Source organism: Ctenopharyngodon idella, chromosome 2, assembly GCF_019924925.1.
Source record: "Ctenopharyngodon idella isolate HZGC_01 chromosome 2, HZGC01, whole genome shotgun sequence".
Taxonomy (NCBI): domain Eukaryota; kingdom Metazoa; phylum Chordata; class Actinopteri; order Cypriniformes; family Xenocyprididae; genus Ctenopharyngodon; species Ctenopharyngodon idella.
This window is the reverse complement of record NC_067221.1, coordinates 9868847-9890520: the sequence shown is the minus strand read 5'-3', so window position 1 is coordinate 9890520 and position 21674 is coordinate 9868847. Positions and strand designations below refer to the sequence as shown.

At 36.9% G+C, this 21674-nt stretch overlaps 2 protein-coding genes and 1 non-coding gene across 5 annotated transcripts; all 3 read right to left on the bottom strand.

The window, feature by feature from the left end:
• Positions 1–379: 379 nt before the first annotated feature.
• Positions 380–12916, bottom strand: faim2a (Fas apoptotic inhibitory molecule 2a). Of its 2 annotated transcripts, none has more exons than XM_051914314.1 (12): positions 12817–12916; positions 10580–10742; positions 10325–10458; positions 9372–9436; positions 8320–8373; positions 8164–8214; positions 7998–8037; positions 7845–7882; positions 6318–6405; positions 6139–6234; positions 5588–5641; positions 380–4523 (listed from the first exon to the last, which is right to left on the bottom strand). In XM_051914314.1, the coding sequence occupies exons 2-12, from the start codon at positions 10734–10736 to the stop codon at positions 4377–4379; spliced, it is 924 nt and encodes a 307-aa protein (XP_051770274.1). In that variant the 5' UTR covers positions 10737–10742; positions 12817–12916; the 3' UTR covers positions 380–4376. The 2 variants fall into 2 exon arrangements, with proteins under 2 accessions (XP_051770274.1, XP_051770265.1); XM_051914305.1 differs by having other exon boundaries at positions 10580–10739; positions 12817–12888.
• Positions 12917–13599: 683 nt separating this feature from the next.
• On the bottom strand, positions 13600–21506 carry abcf2a (ATP-binding cassette, sub-family F (GCN20), member 2a). 2 transcript variants are annotated; one of them, XM_051914256.1, is made up of 15 exons: positions 21343–21506; positions 20348–20531; positions 18041–18253; positions 17747–17929; positions 17156–17327; positions 16849–16944; positions 15921–16023; positions 15745–15840; positions 15512–15631; positions 15298–15387; positions 15076–15186; positions 14895–14957; positions 14554–14682; positions 14257–14460; positions 13600–14137 (listed from the first exon to the last, which is right to left on the bottom strand). In XM_051914256.1, the coding sequence occupies exons 2-15, from the start codon at positions 20490–20492 to the stop codon at positions 14021–14023; spliced, it is 1842 nt and encodes a 613-aa protein (XP_051770216.1). In that variant the 5' UTR covers positions 20493–20531; positions 21343–21506; the 3' UTR covers positions 13600–14020. The 2 variants fall into 2 exon arrangements, with proteins under 2 accessions (XP_051770216.1, XP_051770225.1); XM_051914265.1 differs by lacking the exon at positions 21343–21506 and adding an exon at positions 20641–20662.
• Positions 16641–16758, bottom strand: LOC127507200 (small nucleolar RNA SNORD89). Its single transcript, XR_007928280.1, has one exon. It is a non-coding gene; the product is annotated as a small nucleolar RNA SNORD89 (small nucleolar RNA).
• Positions 21507–21674: the final 168 nt, after the last annotated feature.

Sequence of the window (21674 nt, the reverse complement as noted above, 5' to 3'; positions counted from 1 at the left end):
TGAATTACAAATTTAAACAATCACATGTTAAAATATTAAAATCATATTAGTTTCATTACATCATAATATCACAATGTAAAAATATTTTGATACATTTCGTCCCATTTCTAACATGAAATAGGTTTTTTTTTGGTAATAATATTGTTTTAATTGGTAAAACCTTTAACTAGCAAGAATTACATCATCCTCCAGGAAATGACACAATTTTTGGTTGTAAAGCAACAGCACAAACATAAGTGGATGAAAATAGTCCTAAAACAACATCTTAAAAATAAAATAGAAACAGCTAGGTCTACAGATGATATTCTGGACCAAGTACAAAAATACTTATTTAAAAAAGTTACTGTATAAAAGGAATAAATCATACAAAAGACATCAATTTATGATTCACTGTTCAGTTTATTTATTTAACTAAACCACAGATGAGGTTACAAAACAACACAATATCCTGTTATCACCCACTGGCCATTCGTTTTAACAGGAAAAAGAGGGAATGCTTTGTAATAATCTCTTTTCAGTTCTAGGTTAGCACACAGCAAGTGAGTCTCTGTACCACAGATCATGCAGTAATTTTAGGTTAAACATATTCATTTGTAGACACAGAAGTGCACAGAGAGATAGGAAAGGCATAGGGTGATCCATATACACAGTCACTCACACGTAATATTCACATGAACAATAATAACTTCACAAAAAAATATACAAATCACCTCATATTTCAATCCTTTATCTGAAAAAGCTTTAAATTAAGCTTTAAATGTTTGTAAAGCCTTTATACATTTCATCTTAAAAAGAGAACACAGTTGCACATGTGAAATGTCCATCTAAAAACAAAACATAAATGTGTTTTTTTTTTTTAAACTGCCATTTATTTTAACAACAATATTATAGGTTAGCATAGCCTAATCAAGAAATAAAGTGTATGGGTATGTAAGGCTGTCTAACCAAATCTCTTATGACCCACTGCGACACCTATCCATCAAAAAGATGAATGTGTAGTTTACAGAAACAGTACATAATGCAAGCAAAGAGGAATGTCAAAAGAGTGTAAAAATGACTTTAAAACCTATAGAGGTTTTCAGAATTAAGGAATGTTTCCCCAAATTAAAATGTTAACTCACTCTTATACCTATAAGGTCTTAAGAGACAAGAGAGGTATATTGAAGCCCATGGAAAATAAGCCCTATGTGCTTGAAACAAATCATAAAAGTACATTAGATCCTCTTTTGTCTCTTCTGAATGTAATGTCATCTCTTTTCAAATATGTCAGCACCTGATAATTGAAGGGTTAGTTCACCCAAAAATGAAAATTCTGTCATGAATTACTCACCCTCATGTCGTTCCACACCCGTAAGACCTTCGTTCATCTTCAGAACACAAATTAAGATATTTTTGATGAAATCTGAGAGGTTTCTGTCTCTCCATAGACATCCAATGCAACTACCACTTTCAAGGACCAGAAAGGTAGGAAAGACATCATTAAAGTACTTCATGTGACTCCATTGGTTTAACCTCAATTTTGTGAAGCGACACGAGTGCTTTGTTTATGAAAAAAAAAAAAAAAAAAACATAATTTACCACTTTTCTTACAAAAACACGTGTTCACGAGAGCTTCATGACATATGTGTGTTGTGTTCAGACCATAGACTTTAAAAAAATATGGACGTAGTGTTCATGTCGTCAACCGTAGGTTTCTGAAGAGCATTTTTTAAACCTAAAGCCAGCCGCTGCCATGTTGGCAGCGCGTCACCGCGCGTCACTCCCGGATAACAGAAAATGTGGAGCTGAGGTGACGTGACGGCAGCAGACAAACGGCTAGTGGTGACAGCAGCGACAGTCCACCTGTCACCGGTGGCCACGGTGACCTTAATTATGCTGAACTTTAAGGCTTTATATAATTTAAACAGATGAGTTATAAAAGAAATTCACCCCCCTCACAGTTGTCATGAAGGGCAAAATTAGCTATATAGACCAAAACCACAATTTGTACCAAGCTGTAAACATGTTTTTTTTCTGCTGTAAAGTTGGGCATTTTAACATGGGGCTCAATGAGATTCTGCTCTCTTTTGGAGCTTGTCCGTAGCGGCCAGTCGATGAATTGCAGTTTAAGTCACTTCCGTATTGGCTTTAAGAGAAACACGGGGAGGTTGCCGCTTGGTTCAGACTCGTGCATCATCTCAACGCGCATGTGCGAGTGTTTGAGAGAGCTTCACAATGCATGCGTGTTGTGTTCGGACCAAGCGGCAACCTCCCCCCAGTTTCTCTTGAAGTCAATACGGATATACGGTTTTGGTCTATACTGCTAATTTTGCCCTTCATGACAACTGTGAGGGGGGTGAATTTTTTTTTGAACTCATCTGTTTAAATTATATTAAGCCTTAAAGTTCTGCATAATTAAGGGCGTGGTCACTTGAGTGACAGGTTTGCCGCTGCTGTCTGTGAGCCGTCACTTTACCTCAGCTAATTCCAGCTGCTGAATTTGGCATCTCTGCCGTGTTTGTGCTTGTTTCGGGATTATTTTATACAATTATCAAATAATATGGTTTGCTGTGCAGTTATATGGTCGAGACAGATGTGCGTCTGCGTCTTGGCATTGGATAAATGTTTTGTTCGTGAGATTTACTATGACAATGTCTGGAGAATATGCTTCTCAAGACACAACAAAATCCGACAGCACTGCTTGGATATTATAACTAAAACTGCTGCACTATTTTGAAAAATTATACTTTGGACACAGGCTCATTTGTTTGTGAGAGTCTAATGTATACGATCATGTACAGTTTTACAACATAAACGCTGCTCAGATTGCATAATTTCTTGAAGAACGATGATGGAGAGCAGATCATTTAGAAGAAATATGACACAAACAATGGACAATTTAGCGCTTTTGTGAACAAACAGTGCTGTTGTTTGTTTTTCAATGGACGCTCATGGACATTTTACCCAAGTGCAACGGATTGGATTGATCTCACAATCGCTATTTCATTACAAAAGTATGGAGTCCTGTTTTGATTTTGCGTGTTATCATTTGCACACCCGACAAATTACAATATTACTGTTGCTGGAGTATCTATATTGTAAAAAAGACACCGTAGGTAGTAAACGTTAGAACTTTCAAATGATATAACTCGTTATCTTTATTAATATTTTAGATAGTGTCTAAGATAAATAGATAGCTTCTTTAGCCTGCTAACATGATCACGTCGTGCTAGGCGGCCGTGGTTTCAGCAACAAGGCACCTCAGTTTCAACCACGTCCTGCCTCTTTGCCCATTTTCAGTTATCCGGGAGTGACGTGCTGCCAAGATGGCAGCGGCTGCTTTTTCGCTTCAAAAATGCTCTTCAGAAATCTACGGGTGATGTCACGGACACTACATCCATATTTTTTTACAGTCTATGGTTCGGACTTGCGCATCAACCCTCAGTTTTTTTTTTTTTTGGGTGAACCAACCCTTTAAGCATCTAAAACATTTTACTTAAAGGTGAATTAGAAAATTACAGTAAAAGCAATTAAGAGTCTTGAAAATGAGTAAAAACTCCCAAGCATCACATACTCATGAGTTAATTTACCAGGGAATATATAGACATATATTGCAGACCTCACAATTGACCTGTTGGACCAAGTGCCATCACCTCATAACAGGAGTTATATTTGGCACACAGTATATTTTTCATAAATCTGCACTGGCTCCATACAACAGCACTGAAACCTCATTATCATCCAGCATTCAGAGGCACAAAATATTTACTGACCGCAACAAGTTCCTGTAAGGTCCAGCTTCAGTCCCCCAGTCAAGAGCAGGTTATTGCACAAGAGGAAAACAAAGTGTCACATACGGGCCTCTCTGGCTCTGGTATAATTTCACTGCACAATGTTGCTGATTGATAAAACTCAGGTTGAAAGGACTGTTACACATTTAGCGATTGCCAGCAAGGTTCATTTCAACTATACAACGTGCAAACGAGGGGATAATAATCAAGTACTGTCACTATATTCCCCACTAAATCACACCCAAACACACATAGATTTTTTTTCCTCATTATTGAATGCTGTAATTCTAAATATTTTTTAATGCTGATGACCTAAGGGCATTTCAAATCACAAAAATGATGTGCAGTGATTGTCTACCCTGAACAGCATGTGTATATCTGATTGGTAGTATGGTTATTTTGCAGCAAGGGTGCATACTAGTTGTGTGCAAAGAGCTGCCTAACCATGACCAGAAGGAAAACAACAGCACACATCAAACTTCAACTGCCACACAGAATGAAGGAAGACTGTTCACTCCTCACCAAACCTTGGAGTAACTGAGAAGGGGGGGTGGGTGTGTGTGTAACAGAGGACAAAGGCTCAAGCCCAGACATAGCATGAACACCTCACTCACGGCTCCCAAATAGCTGAAGGAAAAAGAGGAATATGTAGACCACATCCATGTAGAGGCAGATGGCTCCAAACACATGCTCCTCTGGGTTCAGAGAGTACCGCCTGTTGCCAATCAGCAGCTGCATGTCGAACGCCAGGAACTAAAGCACGACAAAAGGAAGATAACGTATTAGTGTTGTCAAAAATATTGATGTATATCGATACTGAAATATCTGAAACGGTTCCTTTTCTGCAGTATCGATACACCGATACCACCTGCGCGTTCTTGCACTTTCTCTCCGACGGCGAATTGACACACCTGCCTACTCTCGCTCCAGTTGGATAGTGCTTGTATTGCACATAATTTTCCTCATTCCTGCAGGTTTCGCATTCAAATCAAAAGCGCGTGCACCACTGATCTATATAAGTGGCACTCACATAAAAAGCCGCCTCTCAAACAGTTTGCGAGTACCAAATTGAGTTCTTTTTCGTTGCTTTTTGCGCTTAAACGGTCAAATACATACAAAATGATCTCAAAAGTCCTCTCTTGCCGAGTATTCAGGTAAATACAGTATGTTTTTGGATTGTAAATAGAGAGAAAACGCATGTTGTGTAACAGTATATTAGATCCGTGCATTTGCTCTTAAAGTGACAGCAGCCTAATATTCCTGCTGCGGTCTGTTATGTTAATCGAACAAAAGACAAATAGAAAATCACTCACTGCTCTTGACTGAAAAACTTCTGTAACTTTAATTTTAAGCATTAACCTGAATTTAATTTTTACAATGAAGACTATCCAGTGTTACTTTACATTTGATTACTTTAACTTCTGTAGTTTCTTACCTGAATACTTCTGTTAGACCCACCTGAAAAACTTTAAGCCATATTTTATTTATTTGTCTCTTTATTCTATTATTTATTTGTGCTATCGTTTGCAATTTGTTTATTTGTTCTTATTTTATTACTCACTGTTTACTTGTCTTTTTTTGTAAATTTAGCTCAATGGTTTTAATAAAGTCTCCCTGTGCTGTGTGTAAGCTATTACAACAAAATTACACAAATTATAAAAAATTATGAGATAATAAATTATCTGTATTGAAAATGGTACTGAATATCGTTATTTTTCAAGATATCGTATTGAAGCTGGAAATTCCAGTATCGTGACAACACTATATTGTATGAAACACATAAACATGACAATATTTCATAGTCAAAGGGTACTAACCAGAGTGAAAACCAGAGCACCAAATCCAGCATAAGCAGTATGCAACCAGGGTATCTAAAACCACAGACAGAGTTGACACTATGGTTGGACTGATATCAAAATTATGGTTTCAGTATGAAATCAATATAATACGTTTTTAGCAATTAGGCTAGCCTTGTTCAGACTGTCAGTCCAAATCCGATTTTTGTGCACGTTTCTGCCAATGCCTCAGAATACGCAGTAGTCCAGCACGGCGGCTACACATTGAAATCTTGTAAATAAGACAACATCTGTTTTGCAAACCTCTCCATGTTGCTGCTGTTTTTGGCGTATGTCTACCAACACAACGTCATTGCCATAGAAACAAATGCAGATATTCCGGAAAACAAAAGAGCGGCATGGACACACAAATCGGATCCGAAAAGTTGCGAGTCCATAATTTAGATCAGATTCCAATCGGATACACAAATAATCAGATTTGGACTGACAGTGTGAACATAGCCATTGACACATCATAATAGTGACCGGTTCAAAGTGATCTAGTATATTTAAATATCTGTTAAGCAGCTTACATATCCAAATGGTGCGGTGAAGAACAGCAGAAGCCCGGTTATCATCAGCACCATCATGAGAGAGAAAAGTAATCCGTGACAGGTGGTGAAGTCAACCTAAATGACAGAAGACAGTGCTCTATCAAATGACACATATATGAAGCACTTGACAGAAGCTGTTTAAGACGAAATGAGCTCACCCTGGACTGGAAACAGAAGAGTGTGATGGCCAGACACACCAGTGCTGTGATGCCCACACTCAACATCACCACTTTGGTATTATGGTAGCTGTGTATAGAAAGAGAGTGAGATTAAAAATATGAAAGTAGTGCTGCAAATTAGACACACACATTCTTGTACATCTATCTTTGTGAGGACATTCACTGACACAATGCAACCTCTAGCTCTTTACCCTAATCCTCCCCATCACAACTAAGTGCCTGACCCGAACCCTTACCCTAAACCTTCGCCCAAAAATGAAAATAATCCCATAATTTACTCACCCTCAAGCCATCCTAGGTGTATATGACTTTCTTTTTTCAGCAGAACACAATCGGAGTTATGTTAAAAAATATCCTGGCACTTCCAAGCTTTATAATGGGAGTGACCATTTTTTTTTAAGCGCATCCATCCATCATAAAAGTAATCCATACGGCTCCAGGGGGGGTAATAAAAGCCATCTAAAGCGAAGCGATGCAGTTTTGTAAGAAAAATATCCATAATTATAACTTTATAAACTGTAATCACTAGCTAGGTAACATCCAACAACGAATTAATGAGCGAGTCAAGTTCTGGCGTATGACGTAGGAGTAGAGTAAGCTTAGGTGAGAGTAGACGCCTCTCGCGGTTCAAACAAATGGCTGGGCAACAAACTCAAGCTCCTCCGACATTTCTCTTTAAAAATTCTAATTTTAGACTTTTAATTCATGACCGGTGTTTTGTTTTGCTCTATCCTCTGCGCTTCTGTGTTCGTCAATACGTCATGCGTCGGGTCAGAGGTCACTCTTCGTCCGGAACTAGACTTGCTTACGGCCGTTACCGGGAGCCAGTTATTATAAAGTTTATAAAGTTGGATAAATATGAACATTTTTCTTACAAAAACCCATCACTTTGCTTCAGAAGGCCTTTATTAACCCCCTTGAGCCGTATGGATTTCTTTTATGATGGATGGATACGCTTTTTTGAGCTTGAAAAGAATGGTACCATTCACTCCTATTATAAAGCCAGGATATTTTTAATATAACTCTGATTGTGTTTGGTTGAAAGAAGATAATCATATACACCTAGGATGGCTTGAGGGTGAGTAAATCATGGGATAATTTAAATTTTTGGGTAAACTATCCCTTTAACCTAATTATAACCTTATCCCTAAAATCAAGTCTTGACCCTCAAACAGGCCTTAAAAGAGGTCTCAGAAAGGAAAGGATTCTTTACTCTATTTATCTCCATACAGGTAACTATAGCAGTGGCAGTGTACAAGGGTACAGTTGGGTTCATTTTGTCTCCTACTTTACTATGTAATGGATTGATCATAGTGACCTTAATGTTGTGTATAATAAGGGCAAGGACTCTAAACTTTCACATTTGAACATCCACTAACATTTTCTAGTCCAGAGTCCAGAGATCTAAAAATGTAAAAATAATTCATCCTGATAAAGAATATTTCACCTCTAACAGTGGTCCATTTTTAATATAATATAATATAATATAATATAATTTTGTCTTACCTGGCGAGCATGCCAGCCATATAGGACATTGCCAAAGTCTAAAAATATAAAACAAGTATATTCATCCCTTTCTTTTTGAAGTTGAATGATAGTGAATAAATAATATTTACTATCATTTAACTAGTGAACTAATGAGACAATGAGATCACTTACAAAAATGGATAGAAGGATCATATTGGTAGGGTATCTTCGTCTGCAGATGAAACACAAACACTGATCAATAAGTGATGGATATCAAAGAAGCTCAGAGTTCCTGAAATCACAAATCTCCTATGTAAGCCAGAAGGTGAACAATGTATAACAAACAGTATATGTTTACCGTGCATTTGTGCTGCATACAAGCATCAGGTATGTTCCCATGAAAGTCATGCTGGACAAAACATAGCAGTGTCACTCACAGGATCACAAACATTAATTCATATATAAAGTCCTAAAGCCTCTAAAGAGAAAAGAGCACTGTGTATAATTCACTTACTATGAAGTCAGATAGAAAACCCGATTGTACTGTACAAACTTCCGGACTGGCTCGCTGTGAAAGACAGGACAGTCATCAGTAACAGTGCTTTCTTTTAAAGGGATAGTTCACCCAAAATGAAAATTATCCCATGATTTACTCACCCTCAAGCCATCCTAGGTGTATATGACTATCTTCTTTCAGATGAACACAATCGGAGATATATTTAAAAATATCCTAAGTCCTCCCAGGTTTATAATGGTAGTGAAGGGGGTGCGAGATTTTGAAGCCCAAAAAAGTGCATCCATCCATAATAAAAATAATCCATACGGCTCCAGGGGGTTAGTAAAGGCCTTCTGAAGCGAAGCGATGGGTTTTTGTAAGAAAAATATCCATATTTAACTATAATAACTACTGCGCAAGTGGACTTGCACCACAAGAGTAACCCCTGATGCGATGTATGATGTAAAATGTAGGAGTAGTGTAAGCTTAGACGCCTCTCGTGATTTAAACAAATAGGGCTGTGCAACAAACTCAAGCTCTTCTTCTCTTATATCAAAATCCTCCGACATTTCTCCTTAAAATTTCTTGTTTTAGACTTCTAATTTGTGACTGGTGTTTTGTTTTGCTCTATCCTCTGTGCTTCCGCGTTCGTCATTGCGTCATGCGTCGGGTCAGAGGTCACTCTTCCACTGCAAATCGATGCATACGGCCGTCTGTCGGAAGCTAGTTATTTTAGTTTATAAATTTTTAAATATGGATATTTTTCTTACAAAATCTCATCGCTTCACTTCAGAAGGCCTTTACTAACCCCCTGGAGCTGTAAGGATTATTTTTATGATGGATGGATGCATTTTTTTGGGCTTCAAAATCTTGCACCCCATTCACTACCATTATAAAGCTTGGAAGAGTCAGGATATTTTTTAAATATATCTCAGGTTGTGTTGTGAAAGAAGATAGTCATTTACACCTAGGATGGCTTGAGAGTGAGTAAATCATGGGATAATTTTCATTTTTGGGTGAACTATCCCTTTAAAAGTTGTGTCATGTACTCTGATGTGTGTATAACTTACCAAAATGTGAAGAGCGACACCACACCGAACGTGACCATGAGCTGAACCATGAGGATACAGAAGACCTGCAAAGAATATATATGCTTTTTATAACTAGAATGTTCGTACGCTGCTGTTCAAACTTTTGGGGTCAGTAAGATTTTAAAATGCTTTTTTAAGTATCTCATGCTCACCAAGGCTGCATTTATTTGATAAAAAAATACAGTAATATTTTGAAATACTACAATTACTACACCTAATTAATACTATTTTTTTTTCTAATTTTATATATTTTATTCCTGTGTTGGCAAAGCTGAATTTTCAGCATCATTACTCCAGTCTTCAGTGTCACATGATCCTTCAGAAATCATTCTAATATGCTGATTTTCTGCTCAAGAAACATTTCTTATTATTATCAATGATAAATAATATCATTATCAATGATAAGATAAATACTGTTGTGCTGCTTAATATTTTTGTGGATACAAAAATGTTTTTTTTTTTTTTTTTTTTATGAATAGAAAGTTCGAAAGAACAGCATTTATTTGAAATAGAAATCTTTTGTAACATCATAAAAGTCTTTACTGAAGACATTCACAAAAAAAAAAAATGACCCCAAACTTTTAAACAGTTGTATTTAATATAATTAAATATATATAATTATATTTAAATAGTAATAACATTTTAATAATATTTACATATACATGGAAACAAATATATACAAATATGCTGCTATGAATAAAATGCATATTGTTTGTTGTGAGACCAGTATAAATGTTGGCAGGGCAGGTAAAAAAACCTCAAATAAGCCCTGATTAACCTGAACATCATTTTTAATTATGACTGACTGAGCAACAAACACATTAAAAGATATAGACTGCCCACTTGCATCCAACCCAATTCATATCAGTTAATATATTTGAACTGTCAAGCAGACTGCAAATGGAAAAACAATTGGATGAGAACTTTCACACCTTCCTTATGAACATGCGGCGGACATTCTTGTCCTCCCAGTTGCTTCCACTGAGGCCGTCGAAGCTGCTGCCGGAGCTCGGATCAGAGAAGGGTGAGGACATGTCTGCAGCATAAGCGTTGGAATATCCTGGACCTAAAGAGACATTTTGCACTATTAACAATGTTTAGAGAAGATCCTCAGACTTATCTTACAGTAAAGATAATGTTCCTTGCATATAAATGACACAAATTTGTTGTAATAAAATTTCACATACTGGGGCCGGGATGCACATAAGCCCAGCTGGGGTGCATGGGCATGGATGGTGGTGGCATTGGGGGCGGCTGGGAAGCGTAACTGAAGCTACCAGCTCCTTGTTCTTTATCTCCTGCTGTAGCTTCAGCATAGCTGGGTGGAGCTGCTGGCAGACTCATGGTCTACTGTAAAACAATAACATTCAGAAATCATCTGAGAACGGAATCAAGCACAAGCAGATCTGATATGTGAGCACCCTGACTTCAATTAATATTTTATGCCACAAGGCCAATGGAACTTTGCAACTCTTCACCACATGAATTCATTATGAACCTAAAACTTGGATCCTTTCCTATTTTAAGCCAATAATAGACATAAAGGACTTATTTTTTTTTAAATGAAATGAATGTACTATGTTTTTTACTTAATATTTTGTATTTTTAGGGGACTTTATGGTAAATGCCCCCAGTTTCACAGACAAGGCTTAAGCCTAGTCCCAGAATAAAATGCATGTTTGAGCTGTTTTAACTGAAAGCAACTCGCACTGACATAAAATATGTCATTGCCATTGTTTTGTCTCAAGATGCACAGCAGTAATGTTTTTTAAGGCATGTTTATAAATTAAACTAATTAAACTAAGGCCTAATCCTGGTTTAATCTAAGCCCTGTCTATGAAACCAGGCCTAAATTATATTTATGCAGTAGTTATAATTCATTTATTCACTTTTTGAGCATAGACCTGAAAATGAATTTTCCAATTTAAACTGTCATAAATCTTGAATGCTTTGGAGCGCAGACTTACGTTTGGTCTCTTTTTAAAGACGACACAAGAGATTATTGCTTAAGTTTAAAAAAAGTGAACTTAAAAAAAAGTTAAATTTATTGTTATTATGAAAAATGCAATTTATATACGATATATATTTAATATATATTTTCCAAAACATGCTGTACTCTAAAACTGTGAGAAATTAAAGCCATATTTCTACACAAGTTTTGTTCCAAATGGGAGGTTGATATCTCAAAAAATTAGCTTTCAGTAAAATTTTGTTTGGGCGCAATAATTTCCACTAGGTGAAATTCGTTTGTGACTTTTTTAGGACCATTTAACCTTTTCAAATCATGTCCATGATTTTTTTTTTTTTTTTTTTCACATAGCAAGTGCCAAAACCTTTAACAAGTTTTGTAACATTCTGATTAAGTAAAAAATTCTAAAAAACCAAAGCATAATATTTTTCAAAAATTGTCAAAAACGAAAGCGAAGAACACCAGAGGGAGAACAGCTTTATAATATTCTCTTTCAACTGGCCAAGATCATAATGTTTATAAATTAACCCCGTGAAGCCTGACATACCATATGAATTAATAGTAAAAATAAATCACATTAAAAAAAAAAAAAAAAAAAATAGAATAGTGTTATATTATTTCTCCCAATAATATGTCTTAGTAAGATTATATTTAAAAGCTTAGTTTTAGGATCAAGGGGACAAAACTTAATATTTAAATGCAGTACAATGATAATTGAAATAAACATTTCTCAAAAGCCTATCACACATGATACACACATTTTAACATGATTTTCTAAAAATATATTTGGACAATATATATGGATAATTAAGTAAACATGCATTGCTTTAGTCTAGTAAAAGTTAATCTTGAAATATTACTAATAACATAAAATTTATTCTTAAGTTTACTTTATAAAAATCCTTAAATATTCCACAGCAAAAAGACACGTGTACCATTTTTAAAATTAAGTTGCTGTGATCATTCTTGATGAAAAAAAAAAAAGTACAAACTATCAATCAGAGGGTAGAAGGTATATAGAGTAAAACAGGTTTTCCTCAGCAAAGCTGTGATCATACCAATAATTTAGAGGCCTTAGAAATTCCTATATATCAAATATGATTCAGTACAGTTCTACAGTTATTATAAACAGTAAACTGAACATCAGTTTAGACACATACTGATCTGGCTAGTGTCTATAGAGCGGTCAAACACAGCACAACAGTCTTTTATTCCTAAACTATTAGTCTTAACGAGTGGAGTGCTACTGTTATATTCAAATCAGCTGCAACAGGACTGATATAACTGTTGACAGCGCCTAGCTTAGCTAGCACATCGATGACACTTTTCAAGCCCATTCTGTCGTGCAGGAGACGACAAATACTTTGCGCATATAAGAATAACGTTGTTATAACCTAAATCAAAATATAGGTTCTAACAAATTAATGGTAGAGTAAGATCTGCAATTCAACTTACCTTACTGTAACAGCTAATGTGACACTCGAGATCCCCAAGTAAAAACAATGAACTCAATCGTCCAATGACGTACATCCGGTGTTTCCGGAAATGACAAACGCGAACCGTAGGCAAGCTAAATAGGGCGAAGCGATGTTGGTAGATTTTTTTTTTGGCAAAATGTATTTTACAGTGAAAACGTGCTGTTGGATCTCAGTGCAAGTCAGACAAACAAAAGAACTAACATTTTTATTAACTTTATATTTTTTTATATCCTTAAACGCAAATTCCCAGTAAAGACAAAATACTTTAGTAGAATACATTATATTTTTAATCAATCTTGCACTAAAAAACAAACAGCTATTGTGTACAGATGTGTATCTCCTTTTTGTCTTTGTGCAATAGTGTTTTTTGTTTAAACTAGTGAGGACCAGTAAAACTAGTCAGCTGTCACATTATTTCATATTAAGTGAGGACATTTGTCCCTCACAAGTATAGCCAAGCCTGTACACACAAATATTACTACTTTTATTAGAAAGAGAAAAGATAACAATGAAAGTATGTTAAATATTTGTGATTTATATATCCTATTGTTTTCTGTTCTTTAATGTTTTGTAAAATGTTATTTCTCCAAATGAAGATTTTTGTATATTTTTTCCATCTGAATTAGATTGCAAAGGTACAGAGGCATTACAGCCAAGCAGACACTGAACCATAGATTCTCTGTTCTGTAAGAAATCAATGAAATCTTGCGCAAACTGTACGAAGACCAATCTTGTACCCAAAGAAAACGCACAAGCCAAATCAATAAACGTACGCTTTTAATTAGACATTATTATTGCAAATACAGCTTTAAACAATATTTGATGCAATAAAAAAAAAACCTCATGAAGAGTCTTTGAAGTTTACTTTATAGTTCATATTACAGCCTTTGTCCTACAGACCTGCCCTGCACTAGTAAAAAAAAAAAAAAATGAAGTGCACAACCATGATTTTTAATAGGTTTTTCAAAAGTAAGGTCCAAATACTGTGAATGCATATTAACACACAAAAAAGAAAACATGACAGCTACTTCCACTGGCAACGCCAGTAACAGACTCAGGTGTTCAAGAAAGTACTGAAACCGCAGTCTAACAAGCATGCTTGCATTTTTCCTGGAGATCAATAGTCTGGTTGGCAGAGATGTTGGAAGTTGGAACGGTCCTCTAGTCGGGGGCTTTACTGGCTATAAATCATGCATCTGTTTGTCGATTTTTGATTTCAGATGTTCTTTGTAGGCCAGAATGTCCCTGTTCCATTTTGTGATGGTCTGCTTTTCACAAACCCAGATCTCCTGAGCCACCTGCAAGGAAACAAACAAACCAATATTATTACAAAGTAACATCAAATCAGCTGCATTAGCTTGACAAAGAAAACATGAGTGTGACATGTACAACAAACAAACTTAAAGCTTCACATTACCTGCTGAATAAGCCTGAAGTCGTGGCTAACCAGCATCATTCCACCCTCAAATTCATTGATCGCCTCAGCCAGAGCATCAATGGTTTCAATGTCAAGGTGATTGGTCGGCTCATCAAGAAAGAGCATGTGAGGATTCTGCCAGGCCAGCCAGGCAAAGCAGACACGGCACTTCTGCCCATCAGACAGATTCCTAATAGGGCTCACCTAGTTAAAATAAAGTCAATATGATAAGTAGAATTCATTTGCCAAAAAAAAAAAAAAAAAATAATACAGGGTGAAAAAACAAAAAAAGCCCACCTGCTGTTTCCCAGTGAGTCCATAGCGGCCAATGATTTTCCTCATCTCTTCTTTCTCCTTAATCTCAGGGTAACACTTCATCATGTACTCCAGAGGGGAAAGGTCAAGCTCCAATTGCTCTGTAAGATGCTATAGAAAGGAACAACAAAAACCCACAAGTTAAATACTATAATAAATCAGTCTGGTGCCACTGAACTAATTATCCGGCAATATTTTAAATAATAAGTTATTAAAAACTTATATATATATATATATATATATATATATATATATTCACTATTTTTATCATTATCAGACTTTTATTATATTAAAATGTCATGACATAAATGGTCTGAACAGACCTGATGATATCGGCCAATCTTCACATGGGAGTGTTTCCTAATCATACCATCTGAGGGCAGGAGCTGAAAGAAGAGACGATGCCTTACAAACCACGACACTAAAGATTTCAAACCACATAAAATGTGTGAACCTAAAAATCATATCACGGGTTGCAAGCATTTAAGTTCAAATGTGCCATACCTCTCCAGTAAGGAGCTTCAGCAAAGTAGACTTGCCAGCTCCATTGGGCCCTACAAGGGCCACCCGTGTGTCCAAGTCAATTCCAAACTCCAGGTTCTTATAAATATACGGCTATGTAACAAAAGGAGACATGTAAGAACCTCAATCCAGAGAGGGATGCAACAACAGAAGTGTGTGTAAAATGTGGTATTGGAGATTAGGTAAGGTTATGGTTCTACGTACCGTACTTTCCGAATACCTGAAGCTGACATTTTGAACCATAATGACAGGAGGAGGGATCTTCCCACAGGGAGGAAAATAAAATGACAGGGTCTGAAAGGGAGGGAGAAACCATCAGTCATTTTTACTATTGACTAAACATAACAGAGCATTAAAAAGGCAAATATAATAGTGCTCAAGATCAAGCAGCCAGAAACACATTAAGCTCTTTTCTTACCTTGTCATTCACAACACGCTCAGTAAGACCTGAGGCAACCATCTTCTGTAGAGTCTTCTCTTTGCTCTGGGCTTGTCTGGCCAGCTTGGCAGATCCGTGACCAAACCGAGCAATGTAGTTCTGAGGATCAACAGGAACACGTTTAAATAACCACATCGATTACAAGCTGAGCAGTTTAGAGAAAGGCACAGAACATTTTAATGTTTACAAAGGTGCATGTCAAAGTTGTTTACCTTCATGTGTGCTATTTGGTCCTGCTCCCAGTTAAACCGCTTCATCTGATTCTCCTCCAGTTCCTCTCTGGTCTTCACATACTGGTCATAATTACCCTTTACGCAAGAGGATAAATTATGAAATTGCACATTTGTAATTGGAAAACAGCCTTACAGGGGAAAGAATTAATCTTTACCGTGTAATATTTGAGCTTGCGCTGGTGCAGGTGAATAATGTTGGTACAAACGCCATTGAGGAAATCCTGGGAATGGGATATTAAAACCAGAATTCTTTTAAACCTGACAGGGGGAAAAAGAAACAAACTTGAGCATCCAGTTCTTAGCATGGTGTTTGCATCACAATAACAGAACAATGCATTTTGTAATGTAACATTAGTTACACTTTATTTAAAGGTGTCCCTGTTACAGTGTAATTATACATACAAGTAATGAGTAATATTAAAGGGTTAGTTCACCCAAAAATGACAATTCTGTCATTAATTACTCATTCTCATGTCGTTCCAAACCCGCAAGACCTTCGTTCATCTTCAGAACACAAATTAAGATATTTTTGAAGAAATCCAAGGGGTGTTTTTTTATCTCCCATAGAAAGCAACGAAATTCCCACATTCAAGGTCCAGAGAAGTAGTAAAAACATTGTTAAAATAGCCAACTGTAGTCTTTACTACTTCTCCTGACCTTGAATGTGGTCATTTCGTTGCTTTCTATGGGAGATAAACCTTTTGGGTGAACTAACCTTTTAACATGCATTACTATCAGGTTTGGTTTAGGATTAGCTGCTTGTAATTACGCAAAATTTGTTATTCCTACAGTACGTAAATGTAACATGTAACAAGGACACGGTAAAATAAAGTGTTACCTTAACATCTTCCAAAACAAAACTGCATCCGGGTTGCGCTGACAGATCAGCTAAACGCTTCGGTCTAGTTTTTGTCAAAGCTCTATCCATAACAAGAACAAACTGCTTGATGGAAGAGCTACAATTCGGCCTTTTGTTAACATCATTTCATCAGCAACAACCCGTAGTAAACAACAAAAATTCTACATAAAATCCATTTGATTTAATATTCTCACATTGTCTTTGTTTTAAAAATAAAGACTTACTGTCTAAGCTCTTCCTCCAGCCACACACACGCATCCAAGTCCAGGTGGTTTGTTGGCTCATCCAACAGCAACATGAAAGGCTTGAGGAACAGTGCCCTGAAGATAAACATGAATGAACTAAGACTCCAAAGATTTGTTGAAAGATATGCAAATGCATTCACTGAAAGAGCTAAAGGGATCAGAAAAAACGCTTCAGACAGTTTTTGTCATCGCACAGTTAGCATAAAGCAACTGCGCTATCATTCGGCCTTTTGTTACATCATTTCCCAGGAGCTCTGAACTTCAGAAAGAGGTTCTCAAGACTCACCGAGCAAGAGCAACACGCATCCTCCAGCCACCACTGAAGTCTTTGAGTTTCTTCTGCTGCATAGAGGCAGTGAAGCCCAGACCGTGGAGGATCCGCGAGGCCCTCATCTCAGCTTTATCGGCATCCAGTTCCTCCAAACGCTCATACAGCTCCATCAGCTTCTCACATTCAGCTAAATTTTAACAAACAAAGTTAAATTAAATTCACAAATTACAAATACACAAATATGTATAACATACAAATAAGTGTGTTTCTCAAATAAGGAGATTCCTTAAAAACCATGAAGAATTAAGGAGTCTTCAAGCTGAGATTTTCAATATACCACGCCTAGGAAAGGAAGCTGTTACAAAAACAGTTCCTATGAAAACGTGGCAAGTTGTATTGACTGACCAATTAACAGATTTGCAAAAAAGTAAATTCTACACACTCATTACATTTCATTTACCCTCATGTCTTACCCTTATTAGTTCTCACACAATTGATGTTGAACAAAGTTGATGGTTTTGAAAAAGTAAATGCCAATTTTCATTTCCAGGTGAACTATTCCTTTCAAACTATGCCGTTTGCATTTGATCAGTTGTTGAAACTCACAGTCCTCATGAGCTAGTCGTTCAGCCTCTCTCTCCAGCTGGATCCTCGCCTCATCTACTTCCATCACACACTGCAGAGCGGTCTTCTCACTGGGTGCCATCTCCCGGGTCAGGTGGTAGATATCAATGTGTTCTGGAATTGGCACCTCCCTGTGACCAATCGCTGACAGCAGCATGGATTTACCTGCACAAGTTTAAATGCAAGTCAGTTATCTGTAAGCCTGTCAGTTGAAATTACTTCTAAAGCCACCAAGAGGTGATTTATTAGCCCAACATGAACAGATTCTTCATTTACCGGTTCCATTGAGCCCGATAAGGCCATATCGACGGCCAGAGTTGAGCTCCAAACTAGTGTCACTGAGCAGCTCCTGTCCGTGAAAGGTGAGAGACAAGCTGCTGATGTGCACATCAGTGCTGTTGGGATGAGATGCCAACACACCAGTCACTGCACGGGCCTCGGTTTTCTTCAGCTCAAACTCATCCAGCTCCTTCGTCAAACTGGCAACCCCTGAGATAAGGAAAAAAAACACAAAAAAAACCAAAGATGATTCAAATGTATTTCAAGGAGGATGATAAAAATCAGGCTTTGAAACACGTTGAATAAAAGCATTTTACATACTGCCAATGGGTGGGGGAAACTCAGTTTAACAAAAGTTTAAAGGTTTGGTTACACAAACACTAATGTTTGACATTAAAAAATTGGTCCGATGTTCCTATGCGATGTTAGTTCAAACTAAGGACCAGATTTACTAACAGCTTGCACCAGCGCAAACCCTCTTTTGGCATAAAAAAAACCCCAAAACAAAAACAAAACAAAACAAAAAAAACTACTCCCAGGATTTACTAAAGACACACAGTGAAAAATTAGCGATGAGAAGGTGTGGAGACAGTTATTTTTGCGGCTGACCTTACTACATATGCATTTGTAGGAGTTTCCCTTTCAGAAGCAAAATTTATGGGAGGATAGTATATAAATGAATCATGCAAGGTGATTTACTAAGGTTTGCACTAGTCAATTTACTGGTATTTGAGCCATTATTTACCACCCAAAAAAATAAAGCATAATTTGCATTGCTCTTGGTAGATTACGTTGACCATTATAGAAATGATCCAACTGCATTTGTGTTCTGTAATTTGCACGTCATCAGTAGATCATGCACAGAACTTTCCACTCCCATCGGTTTTGAAATTGCGCCCTCACGTTATTTTGCCCCGTTTAGTAAATCTGGCCCCAAGTGTGCCGCTCAAGTCCTGAAAAGCAAAGCTAAAGCATTTTGATCGCCCCTTGGTGGCTGGCTGCAGTAAAGGTCTTCTACTCCTCCCTCTCCATGTAATTGAATGGGACTTGAGTCAAGCTAAAATAAAAAAAATCCAATTACACTTCAAAATGTTTTTTTTTTTTTTTTTCTCCAAAGATGGTTTCTAGGGCTGCATGATATTGAAGAAAAATGCAATAACTTGTTAAATAATGCGATATTCGATACAATAATGCTTTAAGTGTGTAAAATCAATTTAAATTATATTTAAATATATTTAAAAACTGAAAATGATATAACCAAAAAATATGTTCCACATTCTTTCTGAGAAAGTATCACTACAACTTCTGAAAGTAAACAGCAGTGTTTTAGCATTAGGCCTACATAAAAAGTATTGTCATTTCAACATTAAATATAATGATTTAATTTTGTTTTAATTTATCTTTGCTATTAAAAATAAGAACAAAGAGGCAAAAACAGTGCATTAAGTTTTTCATGTAGGCATAATTTTTTTTTTCTTTTGTTGTTTGACAGACATCAGCAGGTATACTGTATTAGGCTGCTATCACTTTAAGACCTGATGCACAGATCCTATTGACTTACAGCTGTTTTCTTTCCCAACTGTTTACGTTCACTTAAGATATAACCGACTGTGTTTACTCACCAAGACAGGCATTTTGACATAACTGTGTGTGTATTTGACCATTTAAGTGCAATAAGAAGCGAAAGAACTGAATTTGGGATCGTACGCCACCTAAAGCGGATTTCTGTCATTTTAGGTAGTTCTCATCACGTAGATGTATCTTCAAGTGTTTGTTTCAGCAATAAGTTTAATTTTAGTTAGTTATTTGATGCTATAAAAAGACTCAGGCTCTGAATAACGCAATTGCCAATGACCGGGACATTTTGGCTTCATTTTTTTTTTTTTTTTTTTTTTTTAATGGTCAAAAACGGCAGAACAAAAAGCAACTACTCTCTTACAGTAGGCGGTGATTATAGAAAAGCAGAAATATCCTTGTGAAGGTGCGGTCGCATTAGTAATTTTTTTTTTTTTTTTTTTTTTACAAAAGTTCATGGACTCAACGCGGTTAACCAATGTAACAAATGTGACCAATTTGGTGCAAATCTTTATCTCTCATGCGAAATTCCTAACCGCATGGATTACCAATTAATGAAACTGGATTTAATCCACAAAAACGTGCTAAACAGCGGTAAATGTGACCGAAAAAGGTCCTATAAGGTTGATCAAATAACACCAAATTCAAGAGTACAGAGTATTCTCACAATTTTCACACCAAATTTTTATTTTGGTGGCCTTACAACTGTCTTTCAATGGTTCCTCTTACCATTGACCTCAGCTGCTCCATTCTGCTGGCTCTCAGGTTTCTCTGCATCACCATTCACTCCATCCTCTGGTTTCTTTGTACGTTGGCGAGCTTTGGCTGCTTCTTTTTTCTTTGCCGCCTTCTTTTTTGCTAAATCAGATGGCATTTTAGCTGCGAATCCCAGGAACAGAACACTCCTGAAAATCTGAGGGAGAGACACAGAAAGGTTAATTGGAGGTAAAGATGCTCTCATAAGACTACAGAAAAAAAAAAAAAAAAAAACATTACAAAGTACACACTGTTCCCAAACGTACTTCCGGTCCAATCGACACTCGATTCGTCACTTATAATTTGAGCGAAGGGTTGTTTTAAGGTCGTTTTAATATAAACCGAGCTGCAGGCACCAGAGGGCAGTGGTTCGGCTCGGCTCACGTGGAGTACAGTCAGTCGGCCAGTAATTTTCCCTGACGCAGTGTAGACGAATAACGGCAATGATAAAGTGAAACGGGCACAGAAAAGAGCCCATTACACGAATGATATCATGATGAGTTCTGAAAGCACAAATGACTGATGATACAGCGAAACAACAGAACCGCTGCTCTCAAGAGAATAAAACGTGTCGGTTAACTCTAAAGGCCCGAATAATGAGTCACTTCACCAATCATGCTAACTCTAGCCACACCGGTTAACTGTTAGTCAGCGATCACGGGTAAATCTTGCTCCCTCGATATAGAACTGTGGTTTATTTAAAAAAAAAAATCGATAACATAAGTAAAAGTAGTATCAAACAAAACCGTGTTAAACTAGTTGAGGGGCGCACGCGAATCTGTTTCCACGAGCTAGCCGCCAAGCTAACAGCCGGTAAATCTAGCCCGTTAATCCGAAAGATGTCCGGCGAACAAAACTAAATTAGTAAATGAGGTATGATTTTTTTTTTGTAGACATCGATCATCTCAGAGATATATAAATATTATGAGTAAATAATGAACTTTTGTGGAATTAGGCCGTTGTCTTACCTAGATCTCTTCCTGACGAAGCGCTACTAGCACCGGAGAAGCGATCTCATGGCTCGCGCTACAAAGCGGTGTAAGGCGCGTGTCACCAATACCGGCACTGCAGCCAATCAGATGCCGATACGTAATAACTCTCCACCCACTTCTTTGCGTAGCAGCAAAGCTGCTCTCTGATAGCACTTTTCTTGTTGAAATCACTCCCTCGTTATCATGTTTCCCGGCTGAGTCACACAAAATGACCTAAAATTAGTAGTATGATCAACTAGCAATTAATGTGAATCATACACAATTGACAATTACAAGGTTATGTTATGTGCTCGTGATTTATGGTTGAT